The sequence below is a fragment of the Crassostrea angulata genome, chromosome 7 (assembly GCF_025612915.1).
Source record: "Crassostrea angulata isolate pt1a10 chromosome 7, ASM2561291v2, whole genome shotgun sequence".
Taxonomy (NCBI): Eukaryota; Metazoa; Mollusca; class Bivalvia; order Ostreida; family Ostreidae; genus Magallana; species Magallana angulata.
Genome location: NC_069117.1, coordinates 10,964,306 through 10,991,916, shown reverse-complemented (window position 1 = coordinate 10,991,916; position 27,611 = coordinate 10,964,306). Strand labels below are relative to the sequence as shown.

Genomic DNA, 27,611 nt, shown 5'->3' with positions numbered 1-27,611 from the left:
AACAAATAGGGCTTGATATTGAACAAAAAAATACCTGATAAAAATTGGCCAGTTTTTTAAAATTTCTGAGCACAATCTACTGTACTTAGTTGTCAAGATATTTTGATTTTGATACTGTAATGCTGATTTGAACAGAGTTAAGGTTATTGTTGCTCAGGTGAGCGGTGTGGCCCCTGAGCTTCTTGTTGACATTACATTTAGAGTATACATGTTGTATGGTGGACATTACATTTAGAGTATACATGTTGTATCTTGAGTATACATGTTGTATCTATAGTATACATGTTGTATTTAGAGTACATATTGTTGATGATGAACTATCATTCATCTTGATTGTTCATAGACATTAGAAAATTAAACATGTTGAAAACTTCTACATGTAATTCCCTTGAGTGGTTTCTAGTTTTATGGAGTACACAATGCATTTTTGATGGTTGACATTACATTTAGAGTATACATGTTGTATTTAGAGTATACATGTTGTATGGTAGACATTGCATTTAGAGTATACATGTTGTATGGTGAACATTACATTTAGAGTATACATATTGTATGTTGGACATGGCATTTTGAGTATACATGTTGTATGGTGGACATTAAATTTAGAATATACATATTGTATGTTGGACATGGCATTTTGAGTATACATGTTGTATTGTGGACATGACATCTAGAGTATACATGTTGTATGGTGGACATGACATCTAGAGTATACATGTTGTATGGTGGACATGACATCTAGAGTATACATGTTGTATGGTGGACATTACATTTTGAGTATAGATGTTGTGTGGTGGACATGACATTTAGAGTTTACATTTTGTATGGTGGACATTGCATTTAGAGTATACATGTTGTATGGTGGACATTGCGGGTATATGTTGTATGGTGGATTTTACATTCTGAGTATACATGAACAGAAAAAAATTTATTACTAAAGTTAGCAATCTTTTATTATGTATATACATGTAAATGAGTAAAATTGCAAGGCTTGAATCAATACATTTCACCAAGTATAACAAAAGTGTTTATTTGCCATGTATTATAAAACGACCTTGATTCTTGGTGTTTTGGAGTCAAACTTCACAAAAAATACCTGAATATCCAATGATTTTACATAGCATTCCACCAAAGAAAAAATAAAAAAAATTCAGTTAAACACTGTTCACAGTTCATTTTAATCACTGGTGTCTTGATAAGCACAACACACAATAAAACATCCATTGAAATCACAGAATTCTTGGAATATCAGCAGCTGATCTCTACTCCTTGGGTGGGTGGGTCTTATTTCTCTCTGCTTTCTGAGCCTGCTGACTCTGAAGAAATTGCATGACCTCTGGTGACCTCATCAGTTCCTTGAATATTAATATAATATATATAATCAAGTGTCGCAATTATTACAGTTGCCTTTCAATGCTCTTTGTGCAGTGCAATGGGTAATTTATAGATTGCACACATGCCAACATATTCTATGATGCCTTTACTGTAATAAGAAATTATTGTAAATATACCCACAGAACAACTGCAACAGAGAAAGCCTTGACTATTGAGACTTGATTATTGGAATTTTTTTCCCATACAAATCCTTTTATTTTTTAATCCACATATTACAAAAACTATAATAACAGCAATTTCTTTTTCTGGGGTTGTAAATACTATTGGTGGTTGAATGGAGCATTTATAAACAGAGCAAGAGTGCATAATGTACCATACTACCGCGGTAATATGTGCAATTATGTAAAATGACCATTTTATGTACAGTGTATTTATCTTTGAAGAACAAGTTCATGTACTTAATTTGTCTCTCTTTGGTTTTTACAACAGAACAATTTCCAACTGCAGTTATCTTTCTTTTTGCTATGTAAAAATTCAATATATTAAATTAAACAAACCAGTTTTTTCTGTGCCAGAACTTCCTCCAAAAGACTTGGCCTCAGCCCAGGGTCACCAAGGTCATGACCTTCACCCTTGTGTTGGAACTCTGACTGCAATATCAAAACAAAGGGGGGACTTGTAATATTTCATAGCAGAAATTTATACAACTTAATCTTGAGATATACTGAAATTTATTGGAGGATAGAACTTTACCAAAGTAAAAAAAAATCATATAGAATTTGCTCCAACCAGGAAGCTCAAATGTTCACATACCCTGGCCAACAAAAAGTTTTACATTCACTGAATCACTTTTACAGACGTAATATGACATAACATTGACTGTTACCTTTGTTTTGTCTCTGTTCCTGGATTCTAATTGTGCACAGTCTGAATTTTCTCTATCACACTTTGCTCCACCACACAGACTGTCATCTAGATCATCTGCTTCCATTCCACTCATAATGTTACAATGGTAAGAGAGAAATTAAGACCACTGCAACATAAAGATCAAATTACAGTAAAACTTGTTTGGTATAAAGACTGATCTAGTGAAATCACAGATTATAACAAAGTCCCTAGCAATTTTCTTTATTGATTTTAAGTCCTGTATTGGTAAAAATAACAAAATTAACATCTATTATAATGAATTGTGTCATATGAATTGTGTCATATAATTTCAAATGTTTACAATAGCAACTTATTATTATTTCTTTTTAAATTGATTTCAACATCAATCTTTCAATTTATAATCCAGTAATCTTCAGATTTTCTGAGCTCTTTTATTGAATCTCACTGACCACTTAGGGTAATCATGTAAAAGAAAATGTGTAATATTAATATAATTTAGTTATATTATAGCCACCTTATACACACTTATAAACAATTAGGCAAAGCTATTCTACTGGTCCTTATATGACTTCATTATAACCAAGTTTTACTGTAAATGTAAACATGATTTAAACTTTAGTGTCCTATACTTCAATATCTCGGACACCTTAAAGTGAGAAGACAATCCAAAGCATGGTTTCTTCTTGTTTTTAGGATACCCTGTATTTTTATTGGTCCTATCAAGTTTCAACAATTCTTTTTACTGGAACATGTATCATGAAAAACTTGATTTATTCATTTGTTTTTGTACGTCAGCTATTAGCAACTTTATGTTGTATGTAAAATTTTATTTATGAGGATATCACGGTTGTTTGTCTTCAAGACCTTGTAAATTTTTGTGTTTCATGATCCCAATATAAATACAAGTGCATTGAACTAAATACAGTGAAGATGCTTAGATGCAAGACATTGCATTACAGTTGGATACTAAACAACAGCTAAGGTAGAAAATTGGTTAACAAAAAACGAATTACCTCCTGTCAAAGCCTTTCATTTATAGAAAGAATAAAGTGCCTAAAGAGGAACCATGCAGCAACCAAATGGAACAATGTAAATTGCAGTTCCTGCACTTCAAATGACATAATAAGATTTCCCAAACACTTTTATGGTCATCTATATCAATGCTGGGCAAATGCCTGGAAATTCTGAAGAGGCTTTTCTCATGACACAAGATTAGCTCTTAAACATTGATTATTCCCATGCTAAATTTCGTCAGATATTTTAATAAATTATTTAGTTTTTTCCCATCTTCAAAAAGAATTTTAGGATTTTCTTCACCAGAGTTATAAGTCTGAATACATATACCTGTAACCATCATCTAAACAATTCCACCTCTCCAATGTTATTTACAGTAAAACTCAGTTAAAGGGAAGTCCTAGGGACCAATGGATTTACTTTGTTATATCCGCAATTCGTTATATCCTTTTTGTATCCGTATCCAAATTTGTAATAATTACTATTATAATAGCGAATTCATTATATACATGGTTCCTTTCACCAGACGACAATTCTTGCTAATTGAGGCTTAGAATGAAAATACATTCCTTTGATACCTTTAATAATCAGATTGTAAATTGTAAAATTTATGTGAAAATAAATTTCTTCAAACTGAAATTCATTATAAAAGTGTTAAATTCCGTTAATATTCACCTTTATGGTACTCAAAATCAGTTCACTATATCCATGAATTATATCCAAATTCATTATAACCATTAAATTTTGCAAAGATTTGTTAAGAATTTTATCGGGAAATAAAAAACGTACAAAATGAGTTTTACTGTACAAATTTCCAAACATTAATTTTGTAAAAGCTATCTTTCAATATTTAAGAACTAAGCTATAAAGTGCTTATTTTGAATAAACATTGACGTATACTTCACCTTTAAGCCTTCTCCAACTCCACTTTAACGGGAGCTGCAACTTCTTCCCCTTCTAGAAAATCATCCTGTTCAAAAACCAAAATTCTTATTGGAGTTTTATGACAAATAAGCAAGAATCAATCAGTGCAGCAAAAATTAATAACAATGCATTTATTCGTAAAAATGAAAGACCACAGATATCCTTAATTACCAAAGTAACAGCATACGATATGATAATTTTTAGGGCAATAGGGAAACGACTTCAAAATCGTAATGGTGATTATATCTGTACAATTTTTAACAAATGAAAAGCTGTCAATGTGACAGCAAACCGGGTTTTCTTTTATGTGAACTGTATCCATAATCCATTTGTCAACCCTGAATTGATAAACAATACCTATCCAAAGAAATGGTGTACCCTATATGCAATATTATGTGAGAAAATGACTTAATTCCACAGCTGGTATTTTTTTCATAAATTATTAAAAATCTAAACTCAAGTAATATGCACATCCAAAATATATGTCCAATTAATCTGCAAAACATTAACTTCCTAACTTGAAAACTGTAGGAGGACTTATCCGTACATTAGGGGTACCTTTTTTGGCAGCTGCCCGCCCGCCATTTTCACTATTTCAATACAAAGATTTTTCCTCTAGAAAACCCAGTTAAAAATATCTTCTTCACCAAATAAAAATCAATTTCATGCTTCAACATAAACATGTACTTAAAAACATCAAGATTTAATTTCACCCTGCCAAAACTTGACTTTTTTTCCATAAGGATTTTGAAAGCTGTGTAAACAATTAACTATAAATTTATGAAATAAATGCATCAAAATGTCCTTAATCGTACTACTTGAACCAATCTGAGCTGATTTTAATAACCAATATAAACCTCATTAGGTTCTATCCCACAGCAGAGAACCAAGGTCTATAATACAGACTAACCAGTTGGAAATTTATGATGAATTAATGAACATCTTATGTGCAACCCTTGACAGCTACAAATTTATTCTCCCCACTTGAATTCACATTAAAAAGAAATAAACGACAAAGTCAATGTTACCCAATTCCTTGCTTATATCACCTGAGGCTCTGAAAAGTTCAGCTTTGGTGACTAAATGTGCATTTTTTTTTTTACTTTTGAAGAGTTGATCAAAGGCTGTCTAGTTGATATTTGTGGATAGTATTATAAATCAGGTGTATATCTACCTGGACATGCAGTTATATTTCTTTGCCAACATGTACTTCAACATAACTTTATTATCTCTTGATCTATCACCTATCTTTAGAGATCTACATGCATTCATCTTTAAATCTTTTTTCCCTATATTTTTTTTTCATTACCAATGGTATGAATTTTAATATCACAGATTTTTTTTTATTTTTATCTCAGAATTTTTTCGTAGAAAATTACATAGCAGAAAATCATGATATACTTACAATGTCATAAATTACTTTAATCAAGAGAGAACAACTTGGGCACTTTGCCACATCTTCTCCATTAGCTAGTTCTTCCTGAAATGTTTTAAACAAAAAAAATTATAATACATAAAACAATTTTTCATGCAAAACATGAGTTAAAACACAGGACTGATTTTTTCACAATATTTGATTTATTTAAAAAACTTTCGCTTTGAATTAAGCTTCTCAGCTTCTTCTTTTGATCTGGACAAATCTGAATTTTAATAGCCTGGTATAATTTTACGTTTAGCTACAATATTGTAGCCCTCCTTCAATATTTTTTCTATGGAAAACGTCACAGATAAAAAAATATCAGCAAGGGCTTCATTATTGCACCTATTTTCAATCTTGATGCATTGAGTTTGCAAAATTTATCAATATATTTTATACTTTCCTGCACAGGTAATAGATATATAAATCATTAACTTATTCATTAGTAATACTAGTAAACAAGAACCCATGGGCCATATCATAACTTCTAAGAATTAAAATAAAATTAGAATTTCCTGGGAATATGCATATACTGTAGAATCACTTAAATTTGTGGGAGCCAATTTTCGTGGATTTTTGGTTTTCTGCTTATTCGTGGGGTGTAATTTCGTGGATGTGTTGGTTTTCAGTTTTAGTAAGAAAACTAACTCTTTTAAAACTTGTTTTCATGGAGGACGTAAATTCGTGGGGGAGGGCTACCCAGGAAAACCACCAAAATTGAGCCACCACGAATTCTTATGATTCCACACTACTTGTAAACCATAAGTTATATGATATTCTTTTGAGTAGCTGATGAAGGGTTGCAAGGACAGTGCACTTAATTCTGGCCATAACTTCAAAAGGGAAAAAAATCCTGTAAATAATATATTTCTCGTATTAACTGCACCATTTCATGAATTCTGTTAAGGGGTTATAGTGGGGGGATTCAAATGTCTCAAATTATCACTCTTTCAATACAACTGTGTCTGGGTAAATTCAAGACAAGGTGATAACAATTGAAAGTTTTGATGGGCAAAATAAACATGGGCAAAAATGTGAAAATTCAGACAAACTTTTACTGCTTGTTCCAATAAAAACTGTAAAATTTGCCAGTCTTGCTTGCTTCGATTTTGCCACTAAATCATCCTTCTAAATAATCAACTGTAATTAAACATAAATACCATATATTGTGCATTTCTTTCCATTAAAAAAGATTATAAATCTAACAATTTATCAAGCTAGTGTGCTTGTTTCAATTTAAACCACTATTTTTGTTCCTTTAAACAACTAAAGAGTTCTTTCAAATCATTTGATAGCTTTTCATACCATATATTTAAATTGTGGGAAAATCATATGAAGGATAAGGAATGCAGATTTTATATTAATAATTAAAGCAGGGTAGACATTCAAATAATATAATTTCAACTGTAACAAACTAACATGATAAAGGTTGGCACTGAATTTCCAGACATGAATTATGAAGAACTGTCCTGAGACTCTATAACACATCAGTTCAAATATCCAGCCGATCTCTATCAAGATTATCTATGGATCTTATTAGAATTTAACATACTTCGTAATCTGAATAGGGCAAGGGTGAACATGCTATATGCTGTTTAAGAAATCGAAAAAAATGTCAAAAAATTGAGAACTTTCTAATAGATTGCAAGATTTTGGCACTCATGAAACTTTAGCTCTTCTATCCAAACCTCTCGTAAAGCTACAGATCTGCAGCTACCCGACAAACATAATGTTTTCTTACCTGTGGTCAGTACATGTTACACTGTAACCTATTGACAGTGGCGAGATTAAAGTTATTTTAAATACCTTTGTTATTTCAAATCGATCACCACAGGGACATGGATAATAATATGTTTCATTATCTTCGTCATATTCCATGTCCTCTATTTCAATTTCATCATGAAACACTGACATTCTCTGTCCAAAAACATGTGTGCAACACCGGAAATCACTATCGATATATACTACAGAACCGAGACTGTAACACAAATAATTCCGAAAACACAATTTACTCCTTTAAAGACCCTATAGGCCCCTATATGTATAGAGGAATCAGTTACTAAAGTTACGCTTTTCAATACTGCAGTTTGCTGGTATATCACAGTCATGTGTGGATCAGCTAAAAGGGTTCGAAATTATTATTATTATGGAAAAAGTTCTGGATCCGCGTATGATAGTTCATCTATATTAATGCATTCAAATGACTGAAAAAAAAGATAATCCAAATCGTCGATTCTAATAAATGACATGAGTATCACCTTTTAAAGTTTCTAAATTTATAAATGGTGATATCGCCTATTATAAAAATTCTCAGCTCAACGGAACTGGTTGAAAGTTCTGCTTCAAATAAGCTTTCCTGATTACCTGCCATCCTTTACCTGTCCGTCTGTCCCTCAGTCTCTCTGGTTTTTACATTGAAAGGGAAGAACTTTTGAACAAACATATAATACTTAATATTGAAACAAAAACAGTACAGTTTTACTTCCTTGTATTTTAATTTGAAAAAAAAAAATAGTCCATTAAAATCTAGAGAGTATATGCACACATAAAGACTTACAGGTCTATAGTTATTGTATCATACATATATGTACATGTTCAGGATAGAGGAATTCGATGAGAATCTAGTGCGTCGCGGCGGTCACGCGCCGAATAATAATTTATACCAAGAACAAAGGAATACACATAAAACACTATCATAAAATTTTGACAAATGGATAATTTATTCGGTTATGAACAAGCATCAGGTTTGTCGAGTTGTTTATCATCGGGCTGCGTCTGTCATCAGTATGCCTGGAGTTCTTCTCTGTTTTTATAAATCATAGTATTTTTTAAATATAACCTATCACAAATGGCACCGGGACATGTTGATCATGTATGTAATCTTATTCATATACTTAGTCCTTCGTTTCTTCTTCTCCTCCCAAGCGGTTTTAATTTATTCTGGGAATGAATTCAACTTCACTCTAACCTCATGTGGCAACGGTCAAAGCCTTCCCGTGGCCTATAGTTGTGAAGACACCGTGTAAGCACCCATTAGATATAGAAATGAAATAAAGGAGCCCTCTGGATGTTTTGATTTAATTGGATCAAGGCAGCCAACAGAAGCTTTACAGGACTGTCATCATCAAATGACGGACGATCAAGCTGGGCGCTGGGGTGAGTACACGCGATGCTGCAAAGTGTCCAAAATTTTGACGTCCTATAAATGATATTCATGTTTGTTAGGCGATGCATGTAATACAGCAAGTTCCGATTGAACAGACTCTTGGCGAGAACATCATTCGGAAATCTCTCTCTCTCTCTCTCTCTCTCTCTCTCTCTCTCTCTCTCTCTCTCTCTCTCTCTCTCTCTCTCTTGTGTCTTTTACATGGTTTAAGAGGTGTATTGATGTGGTTTTCGAAACCACCAGTCTTCATTTTGTATGGTCAAAGATAAAATACAACGTGACTTTTATCTTTAATTTCAATGCATGTATAATGATATTGGAGGTGATATATCATCTTCCAATTTGACAAAATGTTAAAATTTTGAAAAATAGTCATGCTGTTGAAATCGGAAAACTTTGGGTTTTTCCTCATATTAAATAAATAAGCAATGAGAGAGAGAGAGAGAGAGAGAGAGAGAGAGAGAGAGAGAGAGAGAGAGAGAGTTGGTACTTCAGCAATACAAAGCTTGCAAAGGATATATCGTACATGTACCTTAACTTAATGATTTAACAGCAAGGTATTTTGTTGTTTCCTTCGACCTTATGCATGACTATGCTGAACAGGTGGCAACAATTATTTTTTGGCGTGTTGGGGGGTCTTAACGATAAAGTCATTTTAGACAAGATTATGTCACAACTATAGAAGTGCAATACACGTTTTCTTACAAGATTCTTTAGCCTGCAAGTGATATTAGATTAACGAGATGCATTTTTTTCTGTAAATTTTGATAATCCTGACGCGCGCTTTAAAACCCTTTAATCTGATATTTAGTTTTTTCCCTAATAAGACCGATACATTTTGATTTTTTCTTAAACCTCTAATTAAAAAAAACACCAAACAGTTTATCGTTATCCTCCATAGTTCGACTGACACCTTACACCGTTGCTGATTTACAAGCTGTAATCTTTTCATGCCAGAAATTCTATGAAGAGGTATACCTTTGTTGCACAATTTGCTGCCACCTTGACATAAAGATTCTTTCTCTGTCCACATTAATGATTGCATTATCTGCTGGAATCGCTGCCATTTGGTTTCCCTTTACCATCGATCAGCAGACAAGGACATTTAACGGGTTCTGCGGGGTTCAATGAAAGAGCAAAAAACATTCTTTCCCATTTTTTGTTAACACATGTAAGTTGCAAAATTGACGCCGATGCTTTAAAAAGGCGATAAAGAGCAATCAAAGTGTTGATAGTAATCTCACAGTGGCATTTCCAAACATGGTGAAATAGATGGACGATAATCTTTGAAATTCGATCAAAGATGTTGAAGATTCTAACATACTAAAAAAGATCAAGGCTCATTAGTTGTGGCATTTTGAAATTCCAGATTTTGCTATCTTGAATGCAAAATTAAGGTAAAGTGTACCATTAATTGCAAAAAATAAGTTGAAAACCCACAAAAAGAAACATGTGCTGGAAATGAAGCCCCCCCCCCCTTTCTTTGTGAGTTCAGTTTTGTTTAGAGGTTGAGTTTCGGGGGGTTTAGAGAATTTTGTTGGAAATAAATGTGTCTGAAGCCCCCCTTTTCTATAGACTGTTGTCTTCATCAGTCTTTCCAACACGACAGTGACATGCTAAACTTTGAGTCCTGTGTACGCCAATGTTCAATCCCTGACACGTTGGACACAGTGTCCAGCTGTTATTTACCTCGCATTGATCTCCAACGACAATTTCAACACATCTCAATATATACCAACCAACAAAATGTACGTGGTCTTCATGGATATAGTCTCCCTACAAAAACTCGCACTGTTTAGGCTACCCAGCGCTTCTGTTGACACAGGGGTGAAATCAATGCACTAGATTCCAACAGTGCCATGTCGCATTCAAAAAATACTAAGTAAAATGGTAAGAAACTTCTGACGCCCTAGAGGTACACCTACGTTAATCCATAATTGTCACAACACCTGAGATTCGGATAGGGAACAGAGGGGCTAGATCCCCATTGAATAAGAAGGTCGTCCTGACATTGGGTTAGCTCTACATCAAAAGATGAAAGAAAGTGCACCGGTTGACAACTGTGAGTATGTAATGCGCTCTGTCTGCATTAAAAGTGTTTGGTTTACAATGCACTTTAAATGATGTAATTGGTTATCAGACGTCGACTAATATACCGAAAATGGCTGACAGGGGTTTATCTCTTTTCGGGAGCAAACAGTTCAATTCTTTTCTTATAGTAAATATGCTTCATGGATTACAATACCCCACCGACTTTTTCATATAAATTGGCCGTGAACCTTTTCCATGTGTTCGTGATAGTAAATTGAACTGAGTCACCCGTTCTACAAATGCTCCGTAATCGTAGTAGTTTTATGATGCGTATTGTTGACGGGTATCTGTGAAACAATAGGTCAAGGACGGAACATCAACGGGTCAACTGGGTCATTACCTTTTCTCAATGGACAGCTAGATCTGATGAATAGACCCAACAACAACGAAGCGTTTAATTTTCAATTTTTCGCTCAGTTTCTCTGATAATCGAATGAAAAGGATCGGCACCTGTTTGCAATTTACGCTTCTCTTTTTTCTGAAAATCATGGTTCTTTGCTTTTATTTGTTATAGATAGTCAATTATCGCATTACAGCGATGAGTTGCCAAAAAATCGGGGTTTGTTTCTCACGGACGGTTGGGTGAATGGACAGAAAATGGCCAATTTAAATATAACGTGTGGAGTAATGAACCAATGCTTATAAATGTCTGAATGAGGAAAAATTGACAGAACATTGAAACTCGATTTTCATGCTTCTATTATCATTGCCCTAATCAAATTACAGCCGTATTATAGTCATTTTTTACAATACCTTACTAAATGTCAAACTCTTGCAATTTATTTAAATTTACTGAAATAAATATGCTTTTTGGAAGTTGATTTTAATCAACTCTCCTATGCAGTTACTCAGACAAACCGAAAGTGAAACAGTGTTTGGACCTCAGCACAAATAATTGCTGCTGACAAGACTTAGTTGTTGAAAATAATTGATAAATTCGATGTAGTGTATGCTAAAGCATTGTTTTCAAGGAAACTTATTTATAAATACCTTAAAAATAGTCAGATTTTAAATGGTACGAACAATTTAAATATTTTTTGTAGTCGTATGTATTCCTACGCCAGAGTTCAACATAGTCTCGTTCAACTCGACGCTCGGCTGTCTCCGTAAATCCTTGTCGGAGATTTACGGTGTCAGCCGAGCGTTTGGTTGAACGAGACTAGAGTTAAATATTGCTTGGATCCATACAATGTTCAAGAAATATTTCTATTACTAATACATAGTTTGATTGAATTAATTTTGTCTTTAAATATTATTTAACATGATTCGTTTGGGGGTTTCTCGACATTCTTGTCGAAAAAGTCCAAAAATTCATATTATAAAAATGTGCGTAATTCAAATTAAAAACTACATGTACTTGTCATGCAAAACACATTTCATTGATTTTAAAATAAATAAACATCGATAAAATCAACTCCCGTCAGTTCTTTAGTACTTTGATTTTAAATAGTTTGCACTGTTTTCATCGAATTGATTATTAAGATTATAACCAATTTTGACCCTCGCACAATAACAAAAATACAAATTCCACCCACTTTTAATGAGATTTCGTTCTGATCATGCACTTAATAAAATTTCAGCAAAGCAATTCTTTAAACAAAATTTGAATTTGTTAAAACCAGATTTGTGTTGAAATTGTGTTAAAAAAACAAACATAAAAAAACCCACGTTATTTAATAAATTATTCAATAAAAAGAAAAGTAAAAGTAACTGGATGAAAAACAAGTTTCGTACAGTTGTTGGCATTCCAAAAGTCTTTAAAACGGCGCCAACATTTAGTAAATGGCTAACGTATTTATTATACCCCTATTGGAAAAACAGCGGTCGTCAATAATTAATCTTACTTAGGAGATGATTGAAAGTCGATGGGAATTTTTGTTCCAGATGTGCAGCCAAGCTAATGAAAGTCCGTTGTCTGAGATCTTTTGATTGGTCGTTTGTCAAGATTTAAATACGACGGCTAGTTGTTGTAGGGCGAACTTGTTAGTAGAAAGTCATACTATTTATTTGTTCGCGGGAGAGGCACTGCTTGTTTTTGTGTTCATTAGGATTTAGAGAGATTAGGGTATCATAAAGAGCGAATATTAAAGTAGGAAGGAAACCGTTTGCTCTTGTCTTTAAACTTATAGAGAAGACACCGCGTCCTTTGAATTCGTTCATACCCAGAGCCCTTCACACGAGTAGAGTCTTGAAGACGGCACCTAGCGTGGAGTTGGATTTTCCGGATTAAATTTGATGACCGTGTGGCAGGGAACAACATTTGCAGCAACTCCCAGCGAAGCGTTCGCACGATCCCATCATTTTATTTTCAGACCTTGTTTGTCATAGTTCTCTAACTTCCAGATAGTTTACGTATCTTTGCTATTGGTCTGGGATAACCACACAGTTTATTTATTTATTCATTTATTTTATTTTTTTAATAATTTTATTTGTTTTTGTCTGAGAGAAAGAAAATTTTAGCAATTCGTGAATTTTATATTTGTTAACAGTCATGTTTTGTGTTTCAGTTGTTTTTGACTGCATTTTCTTCTTTGAAAAAGGGATATTCAGTCTAATGTTCTTTTCATTCTCTGTTCATTTTGCCAAATTCACATAAAGATAACAGAAAAGGGTAGACGATGGTATCAATAAGTTATGAATTATTCAATACTCAGCGAGTTTTGAGTTAAAAGGGTAAATTTGAGGTAACTATACATGTATTGGACCAAGGGCGTTATAACAGCTACATACGACCGATTTGCAAGCGTGATACGTTCTACACGCGTCTTTCTATGGCGTTGCGTGTCGAGGCATATATATACACATAAAGCGTTTTATTAGACCCATTGTTTCAATTCATTTACTAAAATTCATAAACTTTTGAATGAGTAAGCGATGAACTCGGAGATACATTTCTCTTGTTTCATGTCTGAATGTTATCTGTGCATGGGGGCGATTCCATCGGTATTGATTTTCTGGGCTACGCCCCTTTTCTGAATTAAGCGAATTCTAAGCAATTATCTTTTGCTCTATGAGTTGTCCGCCCTGAGTTTTGTTACACGTGCTAAAAGAGGCACATAAAGTTGATGTTTAAAGATCATAGATTGTTAAAGTCAGCCCTAAATTTACCGGGTATAACTCGTCATGTTTACCACAGGGGGATTTTGTAACATTAGAATCCGGATATCACCGCTGCAAATCTTTTATTTCGATGAAAAATGAATTTTGATGCATTGAACTTTAACATCAGTGGAGAGAGAGAGAGAGAGAGAGAGAGAGAGAGAGAGAGAGAGAGAGAGAGAGAGAGAGAGAGAGAGAGAGAGAGATTTAACCAATAATGCATATATGCAAAAGACCAAATAATTTTGACGAAATCTAGTTATGATAATAAAGACAAGATGCTTCGCTTCTTACACAAAAAATTGCAATTACATTTGTATATATATTTTATCGCTCCATTTTTTCCTCCTTTGAATTGCGCAGTCTTTTAACGTCATACAACGAGAAGTAAAATCTGATAGGAATCGCTCCAACTCGATGACTTTCACTGTCTAATTCTACGTATTATCAAATACCGGTATCATGTCGCCTTTATAAAATATCAAATGACCTGTTTAAATTATTTATAGGAAATAAAGAGGTAAAAGTTTTTAAGATATCCGTCTTTCAATAAAAAGTAATCATTCATGCAAAGTAAACTCTTGATCAATGGGATATGAAACCGTTATTCAATAAAATGAAATAAGTATCAATGATTAGATTTAGTCTTGCCCGGCCTGTGTATAGACCAAAGAAAGCAACACACGTCTCCATTTATTAAAATGTTTGGATTGCACTGCATGCTCGATTTCCTCCCCTGATTGCTTTTTTTAATTTAACAGACAGTTTATTTTCACGTCGTCTTCTTTCTAGCAAGTTTACAAAACTTAGTCCGTGTGCCGACATAGTCTACTTTTCTGATCGTGAAAACCAAACAGCTGTGTCACAGAAATAATGACTTCAAAGTAAAAATCGCTTGTGTCAATTTCTCTACTTCTAATCCTTCGATCGAGTTGATCATTTTTCATAAGTTTCGTGTTTTAAAATACAGAAAGCCTTTTTTGGTCGTGACAAATCGGATTGTGAGGTACTTGGTTCCAATCTAGGTGTCTGTGAGCTCTGTTTTGGGTGACAGTGACACTTGGGAGTCAAAGACAGCGTGTCAAGAGACCAATAAATCGGGGTAAGTGCATGCTGTTTACAGTTCAATGAAAACAATGACTTTGTGAATTTTGGACTTTTCGTTACAAATACAAGAGTTTCAAGAGCTCTTCCTTTTGTCCAACGCGCTTTATTGAATTCATATAATGGACAGATAGCGACACACACTTAAAGTTTAGTTATAAGTATTAAGTAGTATGAAAATAAGTAAAGAGTAAAAAGAACTCCTTTTATTTATAATTAAGGAAATGATTCGTTTCCAACAATCAAAGAACTTGCGCGTTGGCATTTTGTAAAAGCCCTATCTGTACTCTGCAAACGTATGTAATACCCTATATTACAATTTGTGTAGATGCAAATGATGAAATACATCTGCTTTGAAAGGCTATATAATTGGACTGGGAGTTATATCAGAACAAAGATTTGTTCACCAATGACAAATTTGGTCTAATTTTCAAGCGCAATGTACTATGAAAACATGCTTCAAAGGTGTGCAGCAGATACCTATCGACCATAAATAGAAAAGAAAAAGAGTCAAAAGCCCCAGTTTGAAAGCATAGACGTCAATCATAAACGATAACCTCTGCGCATACAAAATCAGTTTTCAATCGTTTTGGCAGAAAAGAACTTCATATACAATTTGCGGCACTTGCAATATGGTATATAATCAAATTTAGCGTCGAAATTTATCTCAAGAGTGCCCCGTAATGCGAACAAAATATCAATTCTTCCATTTTGAAGGCTTTGGCAAAGAACCCTAATCTCTCGCAAATAAAACTCCATACAAAGGGAAGTGCTGTTCTCGAGAAAATGAATGCTATCAACGAACCATGCTGTAAATGCTATCTGAACATAAAATAAAAAAATCTGCATTAATCAACGGAATGAACGTAAGTGTCGGAGAAAATTGGACATCAAGTACCCGGATGACGTTTTATTTAATTTTGGGTAACCCTATAGTGTATCTCTATCTGCGCTCGGTGACGTAAGGATAAAAGGGTGAGTAGGTAATTTAGTAAAAAATGAAAGTAATTTCGATATTCATTGTTTACAAAGAAATCTCTAAGTACTATGTACCAAAATACCTGTTTTGGCGATATTGTTTACCTACTGTATGAATGTATGCGGTACCAACTTTGGGCGTGAATTTGTGCCATAAAATGGCGACGCTTTTACTCAAACGCTCTAAACAAGATTCTATTTCAAAGTTCTTTTGTTCAATGTATAAAAAAGATCCATAGTTTACATAAAGTTGTTTACGTGTGTATTTCAACAAGACCTTGGTTTTATAACTTGCTTATCATATTGCATTATACATAAAATTCATGCATACATTCTGTAAACTAATTTGAAGTGTTCTGCTCTTCTTTTATGTTGCGTCCCACACCTTTTCATAAAGATACGGCAAAAATGTATGCTTTAATAAGGAGATTACAAATTTATTTGCGGGATGTCGCCTTTAGTTTTTTCTTCTTGTACTAACTATAGTATAAGAAACATAAGCACGGCGTAGTTTAAGGTACATTATCTATTTATTTTTTTTTACTTCGCGCCATCGCGGTAGTTATTATTAGAGCGTTTTATTGTTGCGGAGTCAATTTTGCAACGATACCAAACCAGTTTGCTGTTCAACCATCTCATGATCTGTACGGGTTAAAGTAAAGTTTAAAGGATAATTTGCCTTTTAATGTATAAAATGACCCGAATCGTCTTCAAAAATATTGAATAAAAATACTTTATTCGATTGTGTTGAGGTATTTCTTGTTTTGCTTGGAGATTACCTTTTTCGTATAGACCCTCAAAAGGTTTTCTAGTGGCATATAAATGTTTGACATAATTTATTTACAAGGCCGGTTTAAAGTGGTAAATGCCACTAAAAATAATACATCTAATCACCCGAACAGCTTTGGGTTGATGCTTGAGTGAAGTTATGCATAATATTTGTCACGATTATATTGTGTAAAGATGATGTATGGATTTTAATCTATCCTCCCCTTCCATTCAGGCTGTGCGATGCTGATCTATAAACCAGTATCTTGTTTACAAATACAAAAGGAAATTCAGCCATAAGACAAAGATAAACATATTTACGAGGAATATGTACAGATCAGAAGATCGCAGGAGATAGACAATTATTTGTAAATTGTCTGTTGTTATGTTTTTCGTTTCTGAAACCCCGCAAACAGCCATAAATCAGGGCCTTTAACATGCGAGCACGCGTCACCGTGGCCGGAGACTGGGGACAAGGCATTACCTAGATACCCATCTTCTTTAATTTACCGAAGAAACTTCATGATTAGCAATAGGCGGCGGCTTTATATCTAACTCGCAAATCTTACCAAATCCAATCACTGTAGATGCCGATGGATATTGGATATAGATCGCCCTGGTATTAAACCCCCCGTCAATTGCACGTTGGTCTATCGCACCCTATCATCTGATATTGCCTCACCTTCAATGTAAAAAAATGAGGCTTGTGATAATTTATAAAAATTAAAACTGGGCCGGAACATTGGTACGAGATATTTTTTGAATGGCGTCTGTCTGCAAATTATTTATTAGGAATTAATTGTACACAAAATTGTAGTGATTGTCATCTGATCGTTTCACGGGTTGTGGTTCTGGTGACTTGCTTGACAAAAACTGATTTGCTTAATCACAAGTCATTCAGTTAATTAAGGCCATAAAAGATCCCCAATCAGGCGGAAATTAATTAGTAAATATATACCGATTTCATAATAAAAAAAAACAGAAGTAATGTATGAATTTATGGTCGCAAAGGCTATAAACAGCTAATTTCTCCCTCATTTTGGCGTTAATTTCTTTAAGAATTGTAATAATTTCCTTATTTATGATTTAAAGGAAGAATAAAATGTAAATAAAATTCTATCATTGTTGCCTTCTTTTGTGTGTGATCGTACACCGGGCAGTTGTTCTGACTAATATTTCCTTAAGGTACATGTATCTTCCGTCAAATGTCTGGATATCTTACCGTCAAACTGGGATATGGATAGGGAATATGAAATTTTCGCTTGATGTATTTGTCATTAGCATTTACATGTCTGGGTGGTGTATTGCTATAAACGGAAGTTACTAGTTTGAAACTTTTTTAATTGGAAAGGTGTTATATGTCACAGCTTTTGTATGATCGGGAAAGTTTCATAGTTTATTGGTCTTATGTGACCATGGTGACGTAAACAAAAAGTCAACATTTCTTCCATTTATGGTCGATGACAACTCAAAATGACTCAAGAGGATGTTCAACAAGTATCTTCATATTCATGGTATACATACAATTAATTAATCCCATCTTATATTTAATGTTAAGAATTTACTCACGTTAACGTTCCTTTGATATTTTTATAAAAAAATATGAATAAAATGATATATTTATATTAAGCTTGACAAACAACAAAATTTTTACCCGCCCTTTTCAACGCAAGTGCAAAACCGGTGTTAGGTTTACATGGAATTGAAATCAACTCTCTTATGACTTTTTAAAAGTCTTTTAATTCTACTAAATGTGGTATTATTGTCGGCACACATGTTATCTGCATGTGGATATGTAAAAAACGAAAGGTGAAATTGTTGATATATATTTAGAAATAATCGATGAAAAACTGCTTATGATTTAGGGGAGTAATTAAACCTTTGTTCCCAGTCAATGCATCACATACGAATGAACGATTGAATGAACGATTGAATGAATGAATGAATGATTGAATGAATGAATGTATGAATTGACAATACGTTTAACATGCAGTAAATACAATCAGAAGTTGACGAAAACATCGCTATAAAAACAGCAATATCTGAAAGGATTTCTCTTTTTTCTTTCAAGGAAGCTTCTTGTACTAGATTTTGATAATAAAGGACGAACATGCTGTCTCTTTAAACCTTTCAGTAAGGCTCCTGTTCGCAGTAAGCTACCTATTACGCTGTTTTCTCACCTTTGATTAAGCTGTGAAATGGAATAAACCTTAAACATACTGTTTTCGGGGTACTCACCCGAACAAACTGTAATCCAACTTTTAAACGGAAACCACCTCTTTAAACAAATAAGAAAAGTGGGAGGGTTTTTTTTAAACTTGCTTTTGTAGATTTTAGATGATGTTGTTTTATTTGTTTATTGCACAATACAAGTACGTAATTTGGTGTGATGGGTAGGGTTTTCAAAGTATAAAAAGGGTTCCTCGATGATGAATATATTTTTGAAGTACTTTTAATCTAACTGATAAACAAAAGCAACACAACATAGTATGAACACCACCCCAACCCCCATTCCACGTGACTAAAATAAAAGATAATTAGGTACATAATATTTCTGGTTGAACCAGAAATGAATTTTGTAAATACACATAAAATCTACTCAACGAAGGAGTTTATCATGGTTCATAATATCTGAATTAAGAAATATCCAATCCCTTCGCATTTCCTGTCTTTTGACATGTATTTTCCCCCGATGAGCTATTTTAAGGTAAATTGTTAGTTCTTGATTACAATTAATCGTGTTCGCCTATCTCAAGAGAATAAAGATAATTGGAGCACTATGATGTTGTATTTACGCTGTGTTAACAGCTTCAAATGGCAGCTCGTGTTAGAATATGTAGACTTGAGTCCCTCCGCCCAGTTTGTTTGTTAACATGATTCTTTTGACCTGATATAAGATGGCCTGGGTTTATTTGATAACCAGGAACCGCCCAGTGAAATTGTTATAAATATCTTGACCGTGCTTCTTCAGGAATTCAAAACATAAATCATTTACATGTAAGAACCGTTTGACCTCAGACACAGATGACCTAGAGGTCAAATGGATCGTCTGTAAAATGAACCATAATGCTGTCTGTAAATTTGAATTGCTAGTGAGATTTTATTTATTTATTTATTTATTTAATTTGAGAGGCACATATTTTGCAGAATCTATGTGAAAACGAGTACTTGTTTTGTATATGCATTTAAGTTTGACTTGATTTTTCAGATTTGCTTATAGATATCAGGAGATCTGCTAAGAAGGCTTTAAATTGTTTTACAATACTACCTCCCTTCATCCTAATCATTGTTAAAGCATAAAATTGTTCATTCTTTCCATAATGTGCGATACAAACATGTAGAACATCGTTGATGGACTTCTACTTTTTAAGATGCAAATGTATTATTTTGTTGTAAATGGAATAAGGTAATGTTTCATATTATTTTGTGACCGATATGCGGTATGTGTATTTTTTCTAAGGTTAAGTTAAGGTTTCGGACATGTTCACTTTTATAACGAAGCAATAAAAACTAGTATATTAATTTCACTGAAGACGAGCTTCTAGAAATATAACAGGACCAGACTAATTTTCGCCGCTAGGTGCCGTTCAAAACGATTTTCCCGACTTTTGACCGATTCAGAGCAAAACTTGCTTGTCGCTTGTAATAAAAACCGTTGTATTAAGTTCATACGTTTTTAACTGGAATTAATGACCTGAAAAAAATTCTCTATGCAGAGTTGTCGAACCTTGGATTGGTTGTCACTAAAAAATTTTAGAAAAAATGTTTTACTTCCGCGTTTTCAAAAACAAATACTAGTAATAAAAAATAAACCTCTCGATATTAGTACTCAATTCTGGCCTGTCACATGTGTTATCGAATAATGATAATCCCCGTTCTACTTAAAGGGTCCATAGAAAGAACTGCCAAAATGTGGCGCACCAAAGCAGGAGGAAATATCTCTATTCTATTTATTACTTCTGAAAATCAATACACTTCAGGACATTCCGATTGATTTCAGACTTAGGTAGATTTATAACCAGAAAAGTCATTCAAATCTGAATTTCCAAATCAATTTTTAAGGGGGATTTTCTAACTTTAAACCGGATGTTTGTCAAACCACATACATATTATGAGGACCAATTAGCTTTTATTTTTATTTTGTACCCTTTACTAAAAATCAAGCAAAGCATTATTATACAGATCCTCTTGGTCCTTGACTGAAAATATGCAACGTGTCATTATAATTCACCTGGATATTTGATCAGTCATTAAATTCTTTTTTTTTATGTTGACATATTTATGACCTTTGCACTTTAACCCCTCCCCATCCATTTGGACCAATACGCACCGAGTACCCCACGATGAGCCAAATGCTGCCTTCTCCTCTAAATGTGATAGATCTGCAAACAAATTTAGCGATTCAAACAAATCGTTGTCATTAAATACCACTGAGTGACGATAACCCAAGTGGTTTCGACATTTCTTGTCTTAATATTCTTGGTCGGCATTACGCTTGTCACAAGGGTTCTTTAGCTGTAATCAAGTGTTGTTTCCGATCTACCCCCCGTGCGATTGCTTTTGATAAAGTGCATGGAGACTCCTCTTGTCGATCCACTGAAATGTTGATAGGACGTTTCTTGAATGTGTCGTTGGTCATCGAAAAAGGTCAATGGCGAAAACTAACAACTGCAGGGTAACAGTTAAAAGTAGGTTTGGGTTTTAACGAGCGATGGAGTCAGTTCGGTTTTTACTATACGTACAACCAAATTTATGCGCGCAAACTAACGTCAGTACTCCTGTTCAAAAAACAAGCGATTTAGATTGATTTAACGAATATATGTGGTGAAAATTTGAACCAATTGCTTTTTGAAATGGCATCCATTTTCACTTGTTCTATCGAATGGAGCCAATACGCAATTACACGTAATGGAATCCATTTATTGGCTCAAACATTTAAAGAAATAAACAAGTAAATTATGTATCAAATTACTCAAAACACCAAAGCTGATTTATGAACCCATTCATTACGACTTTATTGAGCAACGGCATTGAATTATGAAAAGTGCAGCTTTTCTTACAGATTGTTAAAAATATCGTTCTAGCTAAGTTTAACCCCTTTTCTGAAGTACTTCCATGAAAGAAACTCAATTTTAGTGTCAGGTTTGCTTGAAGTATTCTTGAACATATCTTTTATTGCCCAGACTTCGTTTTGGTGGGTTCTTTACGTGCATTAGCCAACGCTTAAAGTAAGATATAAATACCCCAATCAGCGGTCATACGTTTGCCTTGCCAGCATCTATATACCCACAGTGGAAATTAAATTGTTTTATCGCGTTGAATGACGTATTTCGGTGGTAATTTTTACTACATCAAGTCTTTATTTTAACCCAAAACGCTGGCAGTGTAAACACGATTAATAACCCAATTATCAGCCAAAATAAATCTTACTTTGACCCTGTTTGGCTGCAGATACGATGCTTTCTATCTAAACTACTGAGATACCGTTGAAACGTAACCGGCAAAACTGTTCTAATTTGAATTATATCAACACGAAGAAAAAACAGAACCCTATCGCAGCAGGAGTCAAGTCTTTGAAAATATACGACCTTTGACCCCAATTGACAAATCAAGACGGTGACTTCCTTTGGGCTTAGACTCGTTCTTAAGCATGATATCTCAGTTTATCAATTTTTTTGAAGGACGGCTGTCGATAAAACGTATTTTAGTAAGTTGCTAAACCGAGGTTCTCCTTTGCTTTTTGTGGTTTTTTGCATTTTTTTCTCTCGTGCACACTGCATTTCTATTTATATCACACGACCACACTGGACGACATGTATCTATATGTCAGTTGCATCTGCATTCTTACCTTGTGATATGTCATTATGAATCATGGAATTATTCACTGTGTAAATCTAGACAAAAACTTTCAATTCTTAAGTGTGTTTGCAAGTTTTGCAAACAAAACGTTTGCAAGAGTAAATTGTGCATTTTCTTTGCTTCGTGATATATTGATGTTATGTAATCCATTGAAATCAAACAGTTATATGTTTGCAGATTGTCAATTCTATTTTGTCAAGATCTTGTAGAAAAGTAATATATATCGATGTAATGTTCATATGTTATGGCCCGACTTAAGAGTTTACCAAGGTGACCAATCGAACGCGCTCTACGGTACCATCACGTCCTGACATCACTGTTTTCGTACCCCGTGATTGAAACATGCCTGCTTTTGAAGTTGTAATGTAATACAACAACTAATTTTCATCTAAGTGTGTATCATTTTTTTCCCTCTGGCGAGAAATACCAGGTCAGAGTGCTAAGGAGACAGATAGTTTAATGTGTCTGACAAAATATGTCAATATTTTTGGTACGATCGTGTTTGGTTATCTAGATTGCCCGATTGATAATATTAATTATGGTTGTATTCATTGCATATCGGGACAAACATTGCAGGAAAACATTTCGAGTTCAAAACTCTTTAAGGGTGTTGTTTACTCAGGGTTTGAGTTCTCGAATTCGGATTGTTATAAAGTTCAATGTCATGAGTAAAATTTGTTCTAAACACAAAACGTATCTGTGAAATGAATAATTATTGACATAACATTCGATATTTCTACTATATTATGGAATTATGCCAAAAAAAAATAGACTTTTAGCCAAACAGAGGAAATTCGGACTAAATTTTGCAGATTTTGTTTTCTGCTAAAACATTTTTGGAAGTACTCTGATATTAAAAGTTAAGATTTTATATTTTAGTCTATATAATTTTGCATATTTTCTGGTAGTTTTACCCCATTTATTCATTATAATAACCGTATGGCATGAATTTAAAAAATATTGAAATATGCTTAAAAACGAGAAAAGACACCATATCTCAAAATTTTGATCATTGACCTCATATAAATTATATGCCAACATAATAAGATCAATATAAGTAGTTTAATACTACAAATGTTTTTGTATTATCATCATTCAATTTTTTGTAAATTGGATCAAAAATGGGTAGGAATTTAAAAAGTGATAGAGGAAATTCGGACTGGAATATTTATAAAAATTGTGAAGGAAAACTTAATGCTTTGTATGTATTTAGTGTCACTGCCATTCATAAATTGTATTTCATTTTCAAAAGTGTTGAGCAATTTGTATTATTTTCACAATTAAGAAAATCTCAATCATAGTGTAAAATTTTAAATGATTTTCCTTTAATTTTCCAAAAATATACAATGGCCATTAACTCAAAAAGTAGGTCATTGACCTACTTTTTTGAAAATGAAAAATAACACTACAATAAAAGGTCTATAACACACAATAGTTGGTTTTTCATTATCATCAGTGGAATTTTTTTTCATTCTGAGTAAACGTCATCCTTAAACCACTAACCATTTTATACAGACGCTTTTCTTGACACACGAGTTTCTTTATGGTTGCAAAATTCACTGCATTCGTTTTTCTGGTTCTTTTAAGCACGTATGTTACTTTGGAAAAAAAACTGCATCTGAATAACCACAAATGCTTAAATAAAAGAATGTTCGTATTATTTATGTATTTAAAAAATATATTTAATATAAAAATTTGATTTAAACACAGCTGTTGAATTGACTTATGGTGTATAAAACCACGTTAAGTTGTTTATTTGCACGATTTTACAAATCAAACGAACCTTCGTGATAAAGTGCATTTTACCGTAGAAGTATTTATCTTACTCATAACCGTTTTCTTCTCCTTCCTTGCTTTGCAAGTATAACTGGCGGAGAATGTAGATCTAAATGGAGCATTGTTGGGAAAAAAAATTCTGGCCCAAATCGAGCGCTCAATGTCTTCTACATAATTAGACATATAATTTTCTAATATATCCATAGGCGTGTTGTTCTTAAGCGAGCCGATGTGTCACTGCATTGCTATGCACATCTAGAATATTAATGTGAAAAGATATTCATATCACGTTTTAAATTTATGCAATGTTTTGTGGACATAAACAGTATATTAAAAGATTCAGAAGTCGGGGAAATAACCATAGTTTGGTATAAATCGGGGAGGGATAAGTGGGTTGAGGCTGAAGCAGGTTCAGATTAAGCTCATTTTATAAAATTCATGTCTTCTGTTTGGACTAGAATTCATTTTCCAGCTGACGACTGTTGGTTGTCATTTCTGAATTTTGAATAACAAATATCAAACTTGAATAGTGGATACTATTTTTGGAACTACAAAAATCGTTCTTCAATTAGCTTTTGCACTTAAAGTTCCTATTCAATTAAAATTGAAATTTACTTATTCATGAATAACGAAACACAAAACTGTCCTTTCACCTTTTTGGGGGAAACCATGAATGGTGTGTTTAGAAATAAAATCACAGAGTGCTAAAGTGAAAAAATAGAGGATGCCACCCGAATTGACTCTTGTGCGTGCAGCTATCGGGTTAAGCTAAGACAATGGAGTTTTAGACAATAGAATATCGGATGTCGTTAAACATCCAACGTACAATAGGACCCCAATCAAAGGTCTACACCAAGTTTTCGACATGCTGTCATATTTTATTGAACCTTTACAAATTTAGCGCATTAGATAATTACATATATTTGTTTGCGATTTAAAATAATGGAATCACCTGAATTTAAAACCTCTGTCCTTGTGAGTTCATGTGTATTGTAAATGTAAAAAGGGTACTGACATACGTAGAATTGTGTATTTTGGGTGTATCGAACGATCATAAGTTTATTTTCCCTCAAATTACATCAGTTAATGGGGTGGTGACACAAAATAATACTGCTCTGGGTTATACATACAACAAGGCAGATCGCAGCGGCGCCTCAAGGTATATCCCAAGTAAGTCAATTTTCAAAACATTCATGATATTAATTTCCAAACAGCAGACAGATATATTCTAGTGTATAGATTATTGTATTGATACAAACACACTAAATAGATGTTTACACGTGAATGATGGGAACGCCCTCAAGAATTTTAAATATTGCGCCAAACTTCCACAAGATGCACCAAATGGATCTCTTTGGTTTTGTGGTAACTCGATAGCGAAGTGGAATTTATGTCTGATCAATGTTCTATTTCAGCTTCTTTTATTCGCACAAAATGTCTTATAATTTTGATTAAAATGGGAAATATTACAAATATACTATCGTTGCATTTATTTACAATTTATGATTTAGGTACCATATCATATTGTTGAATTCTTAAAGAGAAAACTTATCCAGTGAAATTATATCACCGAGAAAGGCCCCCATGCAGGGCTCTAGAAATGTTTTTTTCCGGGTGGGGGAGGGGGAGTCTGATGAACAATTATCTTTGCCTGGTGGTCCAAGGTACATTAATAGTAATTTTACTATGTGAATGTAATAACTTTGATTTTCTCCTCCGACCCCATTCAGATCCGTACATGGCTCCTGAAGAAAATAAATCGAACTTGATCTTTCGTTTTGTTTTTTTTTTGTCCTGACGGTCATTGGCGTCCTGTTCTAAGTAATACCTTTGTTTTATGGTTGTCGTAAACAACATTGCTTCATTACGTTAACGCTAGATCATCAGTTAAAGGGATAATCGTCTATTATTTCACAACATTAAATTAGAAGACAGATAAGAATTTGAAAGCGGTTTTCGATCGTTGTTTTCTGTTGCCCAAGGGTTCAGGAATGGTTAGTTCAGAGTCTGAGTCCGTAGTTTCTCACGTTTCTCGTTACGTCACACTTGATAAATAAAAAGGTGATGAAATGAAGCAGAAATGAATGCATGTGATTTCGATCTGAGTAGCTTTTTTGCGAAGAACTTGAGTGTGTGTGGTTCCGGGCAGACGATGTTTTTGCCTCGTTGTTGGTTTCTTAACGAGATGTCACCCTTGTTTGTGTGCACGTCGGCTAACAAGGATCTTTGTTTATGTGCAAACCCAGAGGAAGTAAATCATGCAACAATCAATGTGTGCATTGCATTTTTCACTCACTTAGTTGCTTACTGATCCGGGGATTCCCCTGATCACATGTATCGACCTCTTGGCGACAATATCCAATGAGGAAACATATACCTGTCACTCTAGTTATTGCTATAGTTTTATCTTATTATTGCATCCTTATGTTCGTCCATGAAAACAATCAATAACCGTAAATCGATCTGGAAAAATATATTTTTTAGGTAGAATATGTTTTTTTTCACTAATCTTTAAATTGGCGCTTATACTCAATTACTAGATCATCTGCGAACCATATGTTTTAGGATGTTTTTGTCCACCAAGGTTCATAACCGGGTTCCCAAGGTGACAGAGGGGTCTCTCAATATAAAGACCACTTTGTTAAACATGATTACATATTTAGGTATTTTGTGTCAGTTTTTTGGGATTATCCTTTGTCCTCGCATGCCCTCAACAGTAAGACAGTTGTTTTGCCCAAGAGGGGTACATTTTCATTGTGTGTATTGAAGAGAAACATCTTGTTGATTACCTGTATCCTTGAGCCATAGTGACTTGCTCGCTTGTCACATTATTGGCTGGGTTTTTTTTTATATAAGGGCTGGATATGTCCAACGAAGATCGTTCACCAGAATTTCAATCTATTACAGATGCAACTAAAGTTGTTAACTCAACCGTTGCAACCTTGTTGAACGTTTAATAGCTTCCCCCATGTGTATTACATTTCACAAGTATTAGTAAAGTATTCAAAACATGTAATTTAGCCTCTTCGTTAAAGACATGAATTTCCGTCAAGTGATTATAAACTCTAATAAATATTTACGACTTTATAGTTTTCTGGGGATGACTTTCCAAAACCCACGACGGCCGAGCCTTCTTGTCCTTTTATTACTTATCAAAAGTTAGATTGGGGTAAGCACAAGGCCGCTAAATGA

General features: G+C 33.8%; 1 protein-coding gene and 2 long non-coding RNA genes across 5 annotated transcripts in view; 1 reads left to right on the top strand and 2 right to left on the bottom strand.

Annotated features, from left to right (window-relative positions):
* The window catches only part of LOC128155413 (uncharacterized), a 6,832-nt gene extending 4,464 nt beyond the window's left edge, over nucleotides 1-2,368 (bottom strand). Inside the window, exons 1-3 of the long non-coding RNA XR_008239598.1 lie at nucleotides 2,222-2,368; nucleotides 1,893-1,985; nucleotides 1-1,355 (exon numbers count right to left, since the gene is read on the bottom strand). The exon at nucleotides 1-1,355 is cut by the window's left edge and continues 4,464 nt beyond it. This is a non-coding gene — a long non-coding RNA (uncharacterized LOC128155413). The remainder of the gene's footprint in view (nucleotides 1,356-1,892; nucleotides 1,986-2,221) is intronic.
* A 1,779-nt stretch (nucleotides 2,369-4,147) lies between these two features.
* LOC128155414 (uncharacterized) lies at nucleotides 4,148-19,065 on the bottom strand. Its single transcript, XR_008239600.1, has 4 exons — nucleotides 19,023-19,065; nucleotides 17,354-17,466; nucleotides 5,567-5,641; nucleotides 4,148-4,207 (listed from the first exon to the last, which is right to left on the bottom strand). It is a non-coding gene; the product is annotated as an uncharacterized LOC128155414 (long non-coding RNA).
* Nucleotides 8,692-27,611, top strand: part of LOC128155410 (formin-J-like) — a 55,975-nt gene continuing 37,055 nt past the window's right edge. The window contains exon 1 of one of the 3 annotated variants that reach the window (XM_052817102.1): nucleotides 8,692-8,734. In XM_052817102.1, coding sequence (XP_052673062.1) covers nucleotides 8,707-8,734 — 28 coding nt within the window. In that variant the 5' untranslated portion in view covers nucleotides 8,692-8,706. Of the gene's footprint in view, nucleotides 8,735-15,019; nucleotides 15,037-25,402; nucleotides 25,590-27,611 lie in introns of those variants that run through there. The other 2 variants (XM_052817103.1, XM_052817101.1) reach the window with 2 other exon arrangements.